Here is a 14849-nt window from a genome sequence, read left to right on the forward strand (position 1 = left end):
CCTTGCCAATACTTGTTTCCTGTGCTTTTTATTTTAGCTGTTCTGTCAGGTGTGAGGAAATATTTCATTGTGGTTTTGATTTGCATTTCCTAACAATCAGTGATGCTGAATATCTTTTCATGGGTCTGATAGCAATCTGTACATCTTTGGAGAAATGTCTGTTCATGTCTTCTGCCCTTTTATAAGTGGATTATTTATTTGATATTAAGCTGTATAAGTTCTTTATATATTTTGGATACTAACCTTTTATCAGATATGTTATTTGCAAATATCTTCTCCCATTCCATAGGTTGTCTTTAGTTTTCTTGACTGTTTCCTTTGCTGTACAGAAGCTTTTTCTGATGTAGTCCCAATAGTTTATTTTTGCTTTTATTGTCCTTGACTCAGAAGACAGACATATCTTCTCAGAAGACTGCCGCAGAAGACAGCGAGAAAGATGTTGTTATGGCTGATGTCAGAGAAATTATTACCTGTGATCTCCTCTAGGATTTTATGACTTCAGGTCTCACATTTAGATCCTTAATCCATTTTTTTTAAAGTTCATTTATTTATTTTGAGAGAAAGGGAGTGTGTGTTAGTGAGCGGGGGAGGTGGAGGAAGGGAGGGGGAGAGAGAGAGAGAGAGAGAGAGAGAGAGAGAGAGAGAGAGGGAGGGAGGGGGAGGGAGGGAGAGAATCCTAAGAAAGCTCCACGCTCAGTGCAGAGCCCAACACCAGGCTCAATCCCACAAACCACAAGATCATGACCTGAGCCTAAATCAAGAGCCAGACGCTCATCCAACTGAGCCACCCAGGTGCCTTGTGTCCTTGACCCATTTAATTTTGGTGTATAGTATAAAAAAGTGGTCCAGTTTCATCCTTTGCATGTTGCTGTACGGTTTTCTCCTGAACAGTTGGCCTTCCCTTGTTGAAGAGACTGCCTTTTTCCCTCTGCATACTCTTGCCTCCTTTTTTTAAAGATTTTTTAAAAAAATTTTTTATTATTTCTAGGAGAGAGAGAGACAGCGTGAGCAGGGGAGGGTCAGAGTGAGAGGGAGATACAGACTCTGAAATTGGCTCCAGGCTCTGAGCTGTCAGTCAGCACAGAGCCTGATGCGGGCTCGAACCCACGAACCGCGAGATCATGACCTAAGCGAAAGTCGGACGCTTAACCGACTAAGCCACCCAGGCGCCCCTCCTTTTTTTAAAGATTAATGGACCCTACAATCAAGGATTTATTTCTGGGCTTTCTATACATTCTATTTATCTAGGAGTGTATTTTTGTGAAAATACTATTTTGATTATCACAGCTTTGTAATAGATCTTGGAAATCTGGAATTGTGATACCTCCAGCTTTGCTTTTCGTTTTTAAAAGTGCTTGACTATCTGGGGTCTTTTTTGGTTCCATGTAAATTTTAGGATTCTTTATTCTAGTTCTGTGGAAAATGTTGGTATTTTCATAGGGATTGCATTAAATCTATAGATTGCTTTGTGCAGTATACACATTTTAACAATATTTGTTCTTCCAATCTATGAGCATGAAATGTCTACTTCTTTGTATCATCTTCAAAGTCTATCAGCAATGTTTTAGAGTTTTCAGGGTATACTTCTTTTGCCTTTTTGGTTAGGTTTATTCCTAGGTATCTTATTTTTGGTGCAATTCTAAATGGGCTTACTTTCCTCAGTATCTCTTTCTGCTTCTTCACTATTAGTGTATAGAAATGCAACAGATTTCTGCATATTGATTTTCTATCTTGTGACTTTACTTAATTCATTTACAGTTCTAGTAGTTTTTTGGTAGAGTCTTTTGGGTTTTCTATATATACTATCATGTCATCTGCAACTAAAGTTTTACTTCTTCCTTACCAAAATTCTCAACAAAATACTAGCAAACAGAATCCACCAATACCTTTAAAAAAAATCATTCACCATGATCTAGTGGTTTAATACTCACAAATCAATGTGATACATCACATCAATAAGAGAAAGGATAAAAACCATATGATCACTTCAATAGTTGCTGAAAAAGCATTTAACAAAGTACAACATCCCTTCATGATAAAAGCCCTCAACAAAGTAGGTTTAGAGGGAACATACCACAACACAATAAAGGCCATATATGAACAACCCAGAGCAAACATCACACTCCATGGGGAAAAACTGACAGCTTTTCTTGTAAGGTGAGAAACAGGACAAAGGATATCCAATCTCACCACTCTTAATCAACATAGTACTGGAAGTCCTGGCCACAGCAATTAGACCAAAAAAAAAAAAAAAAAAGAATGGCATCCAATTAGTAAAGAAGTATTAACTCTTTTTTAAATATTTAGTAAAATTTACCTGTGTAGCTGTCTGGTCCTGAAATTTTGTCTGTTGGGCATTTATTGATTACTGATTCAACTTTATTGCTAATAATCAGTCTGTTCAAATTCCCTATTTTTCCTGCTTCAGTTTTTGTAGGTTTTCTATTGCTAGGAATTTATCCATTTCTAGGTTGTCCAATTAGGTGGCACATAATTTTTCATATATTTTCTTACAATCCTTCATATTTTTATTATATTGGTTATTTCTCCTTTCATATCTGATTTTATTTGAATCCTCTCTCACACCTTTTTTCATTTGTTTGGTAAATCTGGCTAAAGGTTTATCATTTTGTTATCTTTTCAAAGAACCAGCGCCTGGCATCATTGATATTTTCTAGGTTGTGGTTTGTTTTTTTTTTTTTTTTTTTTTTTTTTTTTTTTTTTTTTTTTTTTTTTGTTTTTTTTTNTTTTTTTTTTTTTTTTTTTTTTTTTTTTAGTTTATGTATCACTTATTTCTGCTCTTTTATTCCTTCTACTGGTTATGGGTTTTGGTGACTGTTCTTTTTCTAGCTCTTTTAGGTGTAAGAGATTAAACTGTTTATCTCAGATTTTTCTTGCTTCTTAAGGCAGACCTGTATTGCTATAAATTTCCCTCTTAGAACCACTTTCACTGCACCCCAGAGATTTTGGACTCTTGTGTTTTCATTTCCATTTGTCTCCATGTATTGTTTTTATTTCCTCTTTGATTTCTTGGTTGACCCATTCACTGTTTAGTATCATGTTATTTAGGCTACATGTATTTATGTTCTTTCCAGACTTTTTTTCTGTGGTTGATTTCTAGTTTTATAGTATTATGGTCAGAAAATGTATGGTATGACTTCAGTCTTTTTGAATTTGTAGCGACTTGTTCTGTGGCCTAATATGTGATCTGTTCTGGAGAATGTTCCATGTGCACTTGAAAAGATTATCTTATTCCACTGTTTAGGAATGGAATGTTCTGAATATATCTGTTAAATCATCTGGTCCAAGGTGTCCTTCAAAGCCACTGTTTCTTTCTTGATTTTGTCTGGATGATCTGTTCCTGACGTAAACAGGGTCTTAAAGTCCCCTACTAATTTTGTATTATTATCAATTAGTTCCTTTTTGTTGTTAACAGTTTTATGTATTTGGGTGCTCCCATGTTGGATGCATAAATATTTATAACTCCTCTATCTTCTTGTTGGATTGCCCATGTTATGATTGTATAGTGTCTTTCTTTGTTGCATTACAGTCTTTGTTTTAAAGTCTATTTTATCCGATATAAATATTGCTACCCTAGCTTTCTTTTCATATGCGTTTGCATAACAAACATTTCTCCATCTTCTCACTTTGCATCTATATGTGTCTTTAGGTCTGAAATAAGTTTCTTATAGGCAACACATAGATGATGGGTCTTGTTTTTTCTTTTAACCAATCTGTCACCCTGTGTCTTTTTTTCTTTATTTATTAATTTTGAGAGAGAAGGAAAGAGAGGGCACAAGTAGGGCAGGAAGAGAGTGAGAAAGAATTCCAAGGCTCCACACAGTCAGCACAGAGCCTGACAAGGAGCTAGAACCCACAAACCATGAGATCATGACCTGAGCCGAAATCAAGAGATGGACACTTAACTGACTGAACCACCCAGGTGTCCTCACCCCGTGTCTTTTGACTATAGCACAGGTCCACTTCCATTCAAAGTAATTATTAATAGGTATGTATTATCATTTTTTTTTTAAATAGTTCTTCTCTGGTCCTTTCTTCCCTTGCTCTCTTCTCTTGTAAGGTGGCTTTCTTTGGTGATGTACTTGGGATTCCTTTCTCTTTATTTTTTGCATATTTGTTGCTGCGACTGGATTTGTGATGACCACTAGGTTTGCAGATAACATCTGCTGCATACAGATTCTCCCCCACTAAGTTTACATATCTGGTGTCATTGTTTATATTCTTTCATTTTGTGAGTCACTTGAGTGATTATTCTTTTTCTTTTTAAACATTTATTTTTTAGAGAGACAGACAGAGTGTGAGTGGGAGAGGGGTAAGAGAGAGACACACAGAATCTGAAGCAGGCTCCAGGCTCTGAGCTGTTAGCACAGGGTCAACATGAGGCTCGAACTCACAAACCACAAGATCATGACCTGAGCCGAAGTCAGATGCTTAACCAGGCACCCCTGATTTTTATATTTATTTTTACTGCTTTTGTGCTTTCTACTTTTCTTATTCTTGCTTATGGACTTTTCTTTTCCACTCATATATTCCCCTTTAACATTTCTTATACGGCTAGTTTAGTGGTGATGAATTCCTTTAACTTTTGTTAACTTCTTAATTTTGCCTCTCCTTGTATTCTGAATGATGGCCTGGATGGGCAGAGTATTCTCAGCTACAGATTTTTTCCCCTTTCAGCACTTTGAATATATTATGCCACTCCCTTCTAGTCTGCAAAGTTTCTGCTGAAAAATCCACTATAGTCTTGAGGTTCCCCCTTATATGTAATGGTATTCTTTTTCTTTGCTGTTTTAAAGTTCTTTCTCTCTACTTTTGGCTATTTTAATTACTATATGTCTTGGTGTGGACCTCCTTGGGCTGATTCTGTTAAAAGAATCACTGTGCCTCCTGGACCTGAATTTCTGTTTCTTTCCCCAGATTTGGTAAGTTTTCAGCTATTATTTCTTCCATTAAATGTTCTGCCACCTTATCTCTCTTCTCCTTCTAGGATCCTTATAATACGAATGTTATTACACTTGACGGACTTGCTGAGTCACTAAGTCTATCCCCATTTTACATAATTTTTTTTCCTCTCACATGTTCAGCTTAATTACTTACCATTACTTTGCCCTCCAAGTCACTGATTCATTCTTCTGTCTCCTCTAGGCTGCTATTTATTCCACCTAGTGTATTTTTAACTTCATTTATTGTGTTCTTCATCTCTGATTAGTTCTTTTTTTTATCTGGTTATTAAGGGTCTCACTGATATCCTCCATTACTAAACCCAAGTGAGTATCTTTTTGACTATTACTTTGAATTCTCTGTCAGGCATATTACTTATCTCCATTTCATTTAGGTCTCTTGTGGTTAAATCCTGTCCTTTCATATGGGACATATTCCTTTGTGTCCTCATTTTGTCTTTCTGTGTCTGTTTCTATGTGTTAGAAAAGTCAGCTATGTCTCCTGCTCTTGAAAGTAGTGGCCTTGGGGTGCCTGAGTGGCTCTGCTGGTTAAGCGTCTGACTTTAGCTCAAATCATGATCTCACAGTTACTGAGCCCTGAATCGGGCTCCATGTTGACAGGTCAGAGTCTAGACCCTGCTTCAGATTCTGTTTCCCTCTTCTTCTTCCCCTCCCCTGTTCGCATGCTGTCTCTCTCTCTCTCTCTTAAAAATAGAGAAAGTAGGGGCGCCTGGGTGGCTTAGTCGGTTGAGCGTCCGACTTTCGCTTGGGTCATGATCTCGCCGTTCGTGGGTTCGAGCCCCGCGTCGGGCTCTGGGCTGACTGCCAGCTCAGAGCCTGGAGCCTGTTTCGGAGTCTGTGACTCCCTCTCTCTCTGACCCTCCCCTGCTCACGCTCTCTCTCTCTCTCTCCTAGAAATAAATAAAACATTAAAAAAAAAAATTTAAAAAAAAAAAAAAAATAGAGAAAGTAGTGACCTTATGAAGAGGTCCTATAGTGCCCTACAGTGCAGTGACCCGTTTACTGGAAACTGCCACCTCAAGGGTGGATCCTATGTGTGTTGTGTGCACCCTGCTGTTTTGGCTGAGCTGCTTTTTCCTTCAGTTCAGTCGTCTGCAGTGGTTCTCTGCCTGCTGTGGGCAGTGTCTGTGTGAGGCTGCCCTGGGCTTGGATTGAATCAGACTACGTGTTTGTCAGAGATGCAGTGGCATCAAACTGCAGAACGCTATCCCCATGCTGTCCCCTGAGAAGCTTTTGTTGGTGGGCAGGGACTGCAATCAGGCCAGCTGTTGGCCTTGCTCTCACTGCTGGTGCTGCAACGTGAGTAGTGTCAGGCAGGGCAGGAGTCACTCTGGAGTGGTGGGGGCTCTTCTGGAGGCTGTGTGCACACTGCTGGGCTTGTGTCCTTTTCTTTCTTTTTTTTTCCCCCCATGTTTATTTATTGAGAGAGAGATCTAGAGCATGGGGCGGACAGGGAGAGAATCCCAAGCTGGCTCCACACTGTTACGGGGCTCAAACCCACAAACCGTGAGATCATAACCTGAGTCAAAACCAAGAGTCAGATGCTTAACTGAACCACCCAGGTGCCCCTGAAAAAACATTTTTTTAATGCTTGTTTATTTTTCAGAGAGAGCATGAGTGTGGGAGGGGCAGAGAGCGAGGGAGACACAGAATCCAAAGCAGGCTCCAGGCTGAGCTGTCAGCAAAGCCCAATGCAGGGCTCAAACTCACAAACCATGAGATCATGACCTGAGCCAAAGTTGGACACTTAACTGACTGAGCCACCCAGGCACCCCTAGACATGTGGACCTGATTTGAATAGGCTCCAGCCAAGAGCATATTGGATAGAGTGGATCCATAATATGCTGGGGGTGTGGCATGCAGTTTTAACAAGGTTTGTGAGCTGTTCCTCCATGAGATAGGACCACTACTGCTGTGCATACCGAGGCCCCACAAATCATGGGGTCTGGAGATAAGGTGTTGGCAAAGTCTGTGCTGGTCTTCTAGGGGAGGGGCCAGCAGTGCCAGGAATGAGGCAGGCCTTTCTAGATGGGCCAGATCCACAAGGCACAGTCTAAGCAAGTTAGGAAGTAAATTTCTACAGGTGGTTGTGGGTCTATGCTGGGGAAGGGGGTGGCATGAAAGGGAGCACCTGCCCACTCATTTTTATCTGGAGGAGCCTCCCAGTGAGCTCTGTCCCTCAGGGATCTGATCTGAGATTAGTAAATAATTCTCCCCCCATATACCCAAGGCATTTTTTAAGCTGCTGCTGCTTTGCTGTTATCTCTTTGTGTTTGTTATGCTGTCTCTTTAAGGGCATAGACTCAGTTTTCTCTTGCCTTCTGCCTTCCCAGCTCTCTGAGAACTAATCCACTGATTTTTAAAATTCCAGACTTTAAGCCCTACTGGTTAAAAGAAATCACAGATTTAGGTCCCTCTGGTTTTTGAAGCTAAATGTTATGGGGATTCATCTTCCCTATGCTGGCTTCCCAGCATGACAGTTTAGTTCTCTCCTCTCTCCATGCCCTCAGGTCCCTCCTTTCCTTAGACACTACTGGGGTTTCACACACACACCCCCCATCCCCCACTGCATCTCTGCCCTTCCTATCCTCTTCAATATGGTCTCTTCTCTACATTCAGTTATGGAGTTTGTTCTTTCAGTCTGTTGGGAGTGTTATCTAGTTGTATCAGTGGGACAAAGTGAAATTAGGGTCGTCCTGTTCCCCCATCTTCCAGCAATCTCCTATCTCACATCTTCTTTACCCACTCATCCATTGATGTGGATGGATGGTTAGGTTGTTTCCATATCTTGACTATTGTTAATAATATTGCAATGAACATGGGGGTACATATATCTTTTCAAGTTAGTGTTTTCTTTTCCTTCAGATAAATACCCAAAAGTTGAGTTGCTAGATCATACAGCAGTTCTGTTGTTAATTTTTTAAGAATTCCCCATATGGCTTTCTATAATGGCTGAACAATTTAAATTCCCACCAACCACGCACAGGGCTTCCTGTCTTCCACATCATGACCAACACGATTTCTCATCTTTCTGACAGTAGCTATTCTAACAGGTGTCTAATGTATCATTATGGTTTGGATTTACATTCCCCTGATTATTAGGGATGTTGAGCACCTTTTCATGTACCAGTCATTCATCTCTATATTTTCTTTGAAAAACCATATACTCTGATCCTCTGCCCAGTTTTAAAATCAGGTTCACTGGCAGGTTTTGGTGTGTTTTTTGTTGGTATTGTTTTTGCTTTGCTGTCAAGTTGTAGGAGTTCTTTATGTATTTTGTATACTAACCCACTATCAGATATATGATTTGCAAATATTTTTCTCCCATTCTGTAGACTGCCTTTTCATTTTTTTGATGGTTTCCCTTATCTATACTGAAGATTTTTAGTTTGATGTAGTCCTTCATTTGCTTTTGTTGCCTTTGTTGTCAAATCCATAAAGCCCTCACCAAGACCGATATTAAGGAGCTTACCACCTATGTTTTCTTCTAGTAGTTTTATGGTTTCAGGTCTTAAATTCAACTTTAATCCATTCTGAGTTAATCTCTGTATGTTGTAAGACAGTGGTCCAGCTTAATTCTTTTGCATGTGGCTGTCCAGTTTTCCCAGTATCATTTATTCTTCAATAATGTGTATTGTATAGTCTTGGCTCCTTCGTCATAAATTACTTGACCATATTGCATAGATTTAGTTCTAATGCTCTCCATTCTGTTCCACTTATCTGTGTGTTTAATGCCAATACTGCTCTGATTACTACAGACTTGTAATACATTTTGAAATCCAGAAGCATGATGCTTTCAGGTTTATTCTTTCTCACGATTATTTGGGCTATTGACGGCTTTTTTCTTAAACTCCATACAAATTTTAGAATTGTTTATTTCTGTGAAAAATACCACTGAAATCTTGATAGAGATTGCATTGAATCTGTACATTACTTTGAGTAGTATGGACATTTTAACAACATTAATTATTATAATCCATGAACACCAAGTATCTTTCCATTTATTTGTGTTTTTCAGTCTCTTTCACCATTATCTCACAGTTTTTAGTGTACACGTTATTTTACCTCCTTGGTTTAATTTATTCACAAGCGTTTTATCCTCTTTAATAGAGTTATACATGGGATTATTTTCTTAATATCTCTGATACTTTATTATATTATACATAAATATAACAGATATTTGAACTAATGTAAAGTTTATTTATTTTGAGAGAGAAAGTGAAGGAGAGGGAGGAGACAGAGAGAGAGAGAGAGAGAGAGAGAGAGAGAGAGAGAGAGAGAGAGAGAGAGAGAGAATCCCAAGCAGGCTACTCACAGGGCAAAGCCCAATGCAGGGCTCAAACTTACATACTATGAGATCATGACCTGAGCTGAAACCAAGAATTAGACACTTAACCAACTGAGCTACCAGTCTCCCCAAACCTTTCTCTTTTTTGTATCTATTCCAAAGTTTTGCTTTGTAGTACCATGAGACTTACATAAGACTACTTATACTTTTAACAATTTTAATAACAACTGAAGTTGGGACACATTCTAAAGCTCTACAATTTTTACTCCTACCCCATTTACTGTAGTATGATCCACACAGGCTCATCATGCTCATTTATTGTTTATGTAGTTTTTTAAAATAAGCTCTTAGATAAATGTGGACCAGCTAAGGCTGTTAAAAACAGTTATGCATCACATTAAAAGAGAAAATTTAATAGTTCTTAGATCCTGCCTGAACATGTTTGGCTCTAAAGTTAATTTCATAATAGGAGATAAATATTCTATATTTAGATTCAAGTCAAAGTAATACCTAATGGAGAATGCGAGCTTTAAATCTATTATGTATTATGTTAAATGGGAATAAAACTTCTGAACATAGGGTAATGCAACCCCATGGACCTAAACTCATTGTTTCTTCATATACAGACGTAAAATTTTAATTTTACCAGAGACTTCTAGCCTAATTTGCTTTTTATTGGAAACCACACAACCCAATCATGGTATAATCAATAAGAAGTTATTCAAGTGAAGATAGTGAGGACTTGTAGAAGACAATGTGATGAGGAGGGAGGAAAGGAGGGAGACAGGCCTGGTTTCTTTGGCTGCAACAGTCTGGAGTGGAGTTTCTGTTTGACTAAATTGGGAGGTGAAAGGAATGTGTGTTGTTTCAAATACCACAGATTCTCATTGTTCTTAAATCTTGGTACACTTTCTTGAATAAATGTCCATTTGCTGGAAATGGGACCATTTCCAAAGACTTTAAATGACTGCTGTTTTAGAATACTCATGCTTCATCCAGGAAGTGCCTCTCATGTCAGCCCTTAGGCCCCAAACGTTTTCTTGAGTTATACTTTTGTTTGTCTTCTTTAGGGACTCTAATTATATATGTCAGACCTCCTTTGACTAGCTTCCATCTCAACCACCTTCTGACAATTTTTTCCCTCATTTTCATCATCTTTGTTTTCCTGATAGGATTTTTTGCCTTTTTGTTCTATTTTTTTTTTCTTGAGTTCATTTCTTGTTTGCATTTTTTGTTTTCGTGACCATTACTGTTCTTTGTGTTTCTCATAGGGTTTCTTTTTCCATATCCCCGAGTGCTTATTTGATGACCTTTTCATTCCTAATTTCCTTGTTTTCCGCACTACCACACCCCTATGAGCAGCTAACTCTTCTGTGTGTATCTGATTCTCCCTCAGAACCATGCTTCTCTGAGGCTGCCTCATCAGGTCCTGCTGTCTTAATAATCATTTCCCTGAATCTTGTTCTATGGACACTGTGTCCTGACCTGTGTTCGGTATTTTGGCATTAGGCTTTTTCTTAGTTGTCCAGGCCCCTCTACTCCCCACCCTTAAAACCCATAGGCTTGCAACAACAGGAAGTCAGAAGGAATAGAGATAGAATTTACATCTCTATTAAGGCAATTCAAAGGTTATGGTATTGTCTCCTCGTCATACTGAAGAGATGAGGGATCCTTGTTTTTATTTCCTCTGATTGTTTATCTGAACAGTTTTTTTTTTAAAGTCTGAGAAAAATCAGGCTGCTGCCATTGTCCTCCAAAAACCTTTGTGAGGCTTTTAAATTAGACATAATACTGTTTAAATTTTCCTTCATTGTTGACAGATTTTGTCAGTTGCATTTTTCTGTATGGAATTTCCTGATTTCATATAAACTTTCAAACTCCTCTACATAAGTTAATATTCTGTTACTATACTGTACATAGAATCTGGAACAATAAATAAGACATTATCATTGTTGCTACTGGTGACATGTGCCTTCTCTTTTCCTTTTTTGATCAGTCTTTTTAGGGATGTAACAGTTTTAAAAGTACTGAGAAGGTCTTTGACATTTCTCTTGAGAACTGAGGTCTGTGCTTTCCCCTAGAATCTTTGAGGGCAGTGACTGCTTTCACCAGTAATATACTGTGGATGTGAGACTATATGAATTCTGAGGCTAGGTCATAAAATGCCTTGTCGTTTCACGCTGATTTTATGGCGATATTAACTCCAAAGGAAGTTAGTTGTCATGTAAGCAATCAGTTTATCCTGAGAATACAAACCTCCTTATTAGTCCATCCTGAGGACACCACCTGCCTTTTGCCCTCACAAATCCTAAACTATTTCAGTACACTGACAGGAGGCACATAGTTTAGAAGGCAAAGAATTCAAATAATAAATGTCACACAGGAAGCCACAGAAGTAGAGCTATAATAGATAAAGCTGTCAGGGAACTTTCATATACCCATATGTGAATAACTGGTTTGAATATATACTTAGTCTCCTCCCCAACCCGTTTCACATTAAGTATGTAGGCGGGATTAAGTTTTAACATGCAATGCTGAAATATCCCTACCATACAACACGCTGCATTTCTAGGAATTTTTAAACATAGTATACAACAAGCAGAATGAAAACTTAAAAAAATATATAGATTAAGAACATTCCGAAAATACCAGCAACAAGTGTATTGCTAAGAACCAATAGGTTGTCAGTTAATATTTATTATGTGAATCAGATTATTTCAAGTAGGTTTCTGGCCTAAATCACCATAAGCATGATATGAAATAAAAAGTTACTGAACTATTAATTCATATCCTTCAAAGTGTGGGTCTTTCTGGACCCATATCTACTTCCTTGAGAACAGTTTGTTCTCTCAATGTATAATATTTCAAAAAAGAGATTAAAATAATCTTTTGTAATCCATGAAAAAAAATCAAACTGGTGACTGTTTTTAGTGAGGAAAAAAATGGGAATGACTTTAATACTTAGGTGAACTTTAATAAGATATTCTGTAGTTTTAGGGCAGAGGTCAGGGAATAACATCACATATTAAATGAACAGCTTAAAATAATTTGTGAATAACCTACCAAACCCAGGAACACTTTTGAGACTGGCTTTGAGGCAAATTTTTTCCAATCTGAGGTAGCTATATCTCATCAGACAATTCCACAGGAACATCCAGTCCATTCTTGTCCGATGATTCATGATGATGACACTTCTTTCTCCAGGAACAAACGCATCACCTGTTATAATCACTTTTACACCAAACATGGTCTCCAACAATGCCTAAGGAATACACAATACATCATAATTTAGTTATAATTTTCCATAGGTAAACTGTATCATGTTCTGTAAATAAGTCAAAGGCATGTGTTTCTCAAGATCACTGCTTCTATAATAAATCTGGAAAAAGAAGTTAATCTGGAAGAATGGGAACATAAAGGCAGTATTTCTATTTTTAGTTTTATTAATTTAGGTTTCTGAAAGTTTCCTAATTGTTACCTTTCACTGAAATCTTCAAGATGTATTAACATAAAAAGAAAAAAAGCATAAAACATATGCAAGAAGATTCCACAGCATAATTTTTTAAGGCTATAGATATATAGGATGATTACTTTCTAGAAAGGACAGTCAAGAAATTTAACACTGAGTATAGTATCAGGCTGAAGGAACAAAGTCAAAATTTTCATTTTATACCTTTCTGTGTTACGATCTCTTTAAACAAATACACATATCTATTCAACAATATGTAAAGAATAAACCAGATGTTTATAAAATCCTGCAACCCTAGCACCTACAACAGTGCCTGGCACCTAGAGGATGCTCGAATATTTGCTGAATTTAACTTTTCTGATAACCAGCTATATAATATATATGAAATATTTAGAAGAAAGTCTATTACAAGCTTGAGTTCTTGTGGAGAAAAAGAAAATCACGGAATAAGAAACCTTGATTTCAATCCATTATTTAAATTTTCAAATAATTTCTATATAACAAATTTACTACTTAACATAGGACTTCACTATGAACAGAGAGAAAACTGGTCCAAGACAGAGCAAGGATAAGAAAATCAAACCTTCTCTCCAGCAACATCATCATGAAAACCTCTAGAGAAGTATAGCACAGTGTGGTTGAAACAATGAAAATAAATGAACTACAGGGATCTACAACATGGATGGCACACAAGCATAATGCTGAGAGAGGCGAAACCAAAAATGTCCTACATAAAGCTTTTTAAAACAGTCAGTAAGAAACTTTACAGGTAAATATATAGCCAGTGAAACTGGAAAACAGCAAGCAAAGGCCTTAAGTCAGGCTATTGGCTACTTCTACCAAATAGAGGACTGTGATTTGAAAGCTAGGTGACTTGTTGGAAGACTGCCAACATTCTAGTTTTTGACCTCGTTGACAGTTACACTTTAATATATAATTTTATAGTGTGCATTTGTTTTGTTAACTTTCAATACGTTTGTTACATTTCACAAAAACTTTTCTTTAAAAGTATATGACACAGATGAACAACAGGACTTCAAAACAAAAATAAGATGAAGGAAAAAGGGTTAAAAGGAGTATCAGCTAAGGCAAAGTTAGAAATGTTTTATGCCCAAAGAATTATAGAATCAGAGTGTTAACACCTAACAGAGTAAAACAGATATCCCACAGGACCCACTGAGTTACTTTCTCAGAGCGGAGATCCATTTTAGGGCATGGGTGTTTAACCTGATTATAAAGTCCTAGAAGGACAGCCTTCAAGAAGTAAACAAACATGCCAGAACCATATTGTTTTGATGATTACAGCTTTGTAATAGAGGCTAAAGTCTGGGACTGTGACGCCTCCAGCTTTGGTTTTCTTTTTCAACGTTACTTTGGCTTCCGGGGTCTTCTGGGGTTCCATACAAATTTTAGGACTGTTCTGGCTCTGAGAAGAATGTCGGTGCTATTTTGATTGGGATGGCGTTGAATGTGTAGATTGCTTTGGGTAGTATTGACATTTTAACAATATTTATTCTTCCAATCCATGAGCATGGAATGTTTTTCCATGTCTTTGTGTCTTCTTCAATTTCTTTCATAAATTTTCTATTGTTTTCAGCATCTTTTACATTTTTGGTTAGGCTTTATTCCTAGGTGTACTTTATGGATCTTGGAGCAAATGTAAATGGATCGATTTCTCGATTCCTTTTTCTGTTGTTTCATTACTGTTATACAGAAATGCCATCGATTTCTGTACATTGACTTTTGTATCCTGTATCAGTTCTAGCAGCTTTTTAGTGGAGTCTTTCAGGTTTCCCATGCAGAATATCAGGTCATCTGCAAAAAGTGTAAGTGTGACTTCTTTGTCAATCTGGATGCTTTTTACTTCATTTTGTTGTCTGATTGCTAAAGCTAGGACACACTATGTTAAACAACAGAGGTGAGAGTAGACCTCCCTGTCGTGTTCCTGATCTCAAGCAGAAAGCTCTGTTTTTGCCCACTGAGGATGATACTAGCTATGGGCTTTTCATATATGGCTTTCATGTTGTTTAAGGTATGTTCCTTCTATCCCAACTTTCTTGAGAGTTTTTACTAAGAATGCTTTTTCTGCATCTATTGACAGGATCATATG

At 37.6% G+C, this 14849-nt stretch overlaps 1 protein-coding gene across 6 annotated transcripts in view; it reads right to left on the reverse strand.

Moving 5' to 3' along the window:
* LCLAT1 (lysocardiolipin acyltransferase 1) overlaps positions 1-14849 on the reverse strand; it is a 173820-nt gene that overhangs the window by 88814 nt on the left and 70157 nt on the right. For all 6 annotated transcript variants that reach the window (XM_077774086.1, XM_077774081.1, XM_077774083.1 and 3 more), the window contains one exon: positions 12334-12532. In XM_077774086.1, the coding sequence (XP_077630212.1) occupies positions 12334-12517 (184 nt within the window). In that variant the 5' untranslated portion in view covers positions 12518-12532. The remainder of the gene's footprint in view (positions 1-12333; positions 12533-14849) is intronic.

The sequence above is a fragment of the Crocuta crocuta genome, unplaced genomic scaffold, assembly GCF_008692635.1.
Source record: "Crocuta crocuta isolate KB4526 unplaced genomic scaffold, BGI_CrCroc_1.0 scaffold246, whole genome shotgun sequence".
Lineage (NCBI taxonomy): Eukaryota > Metazoa > Chordata > Mammalia > Carnivora > Hyaenidae > Crocuta > Crocuta crocuta.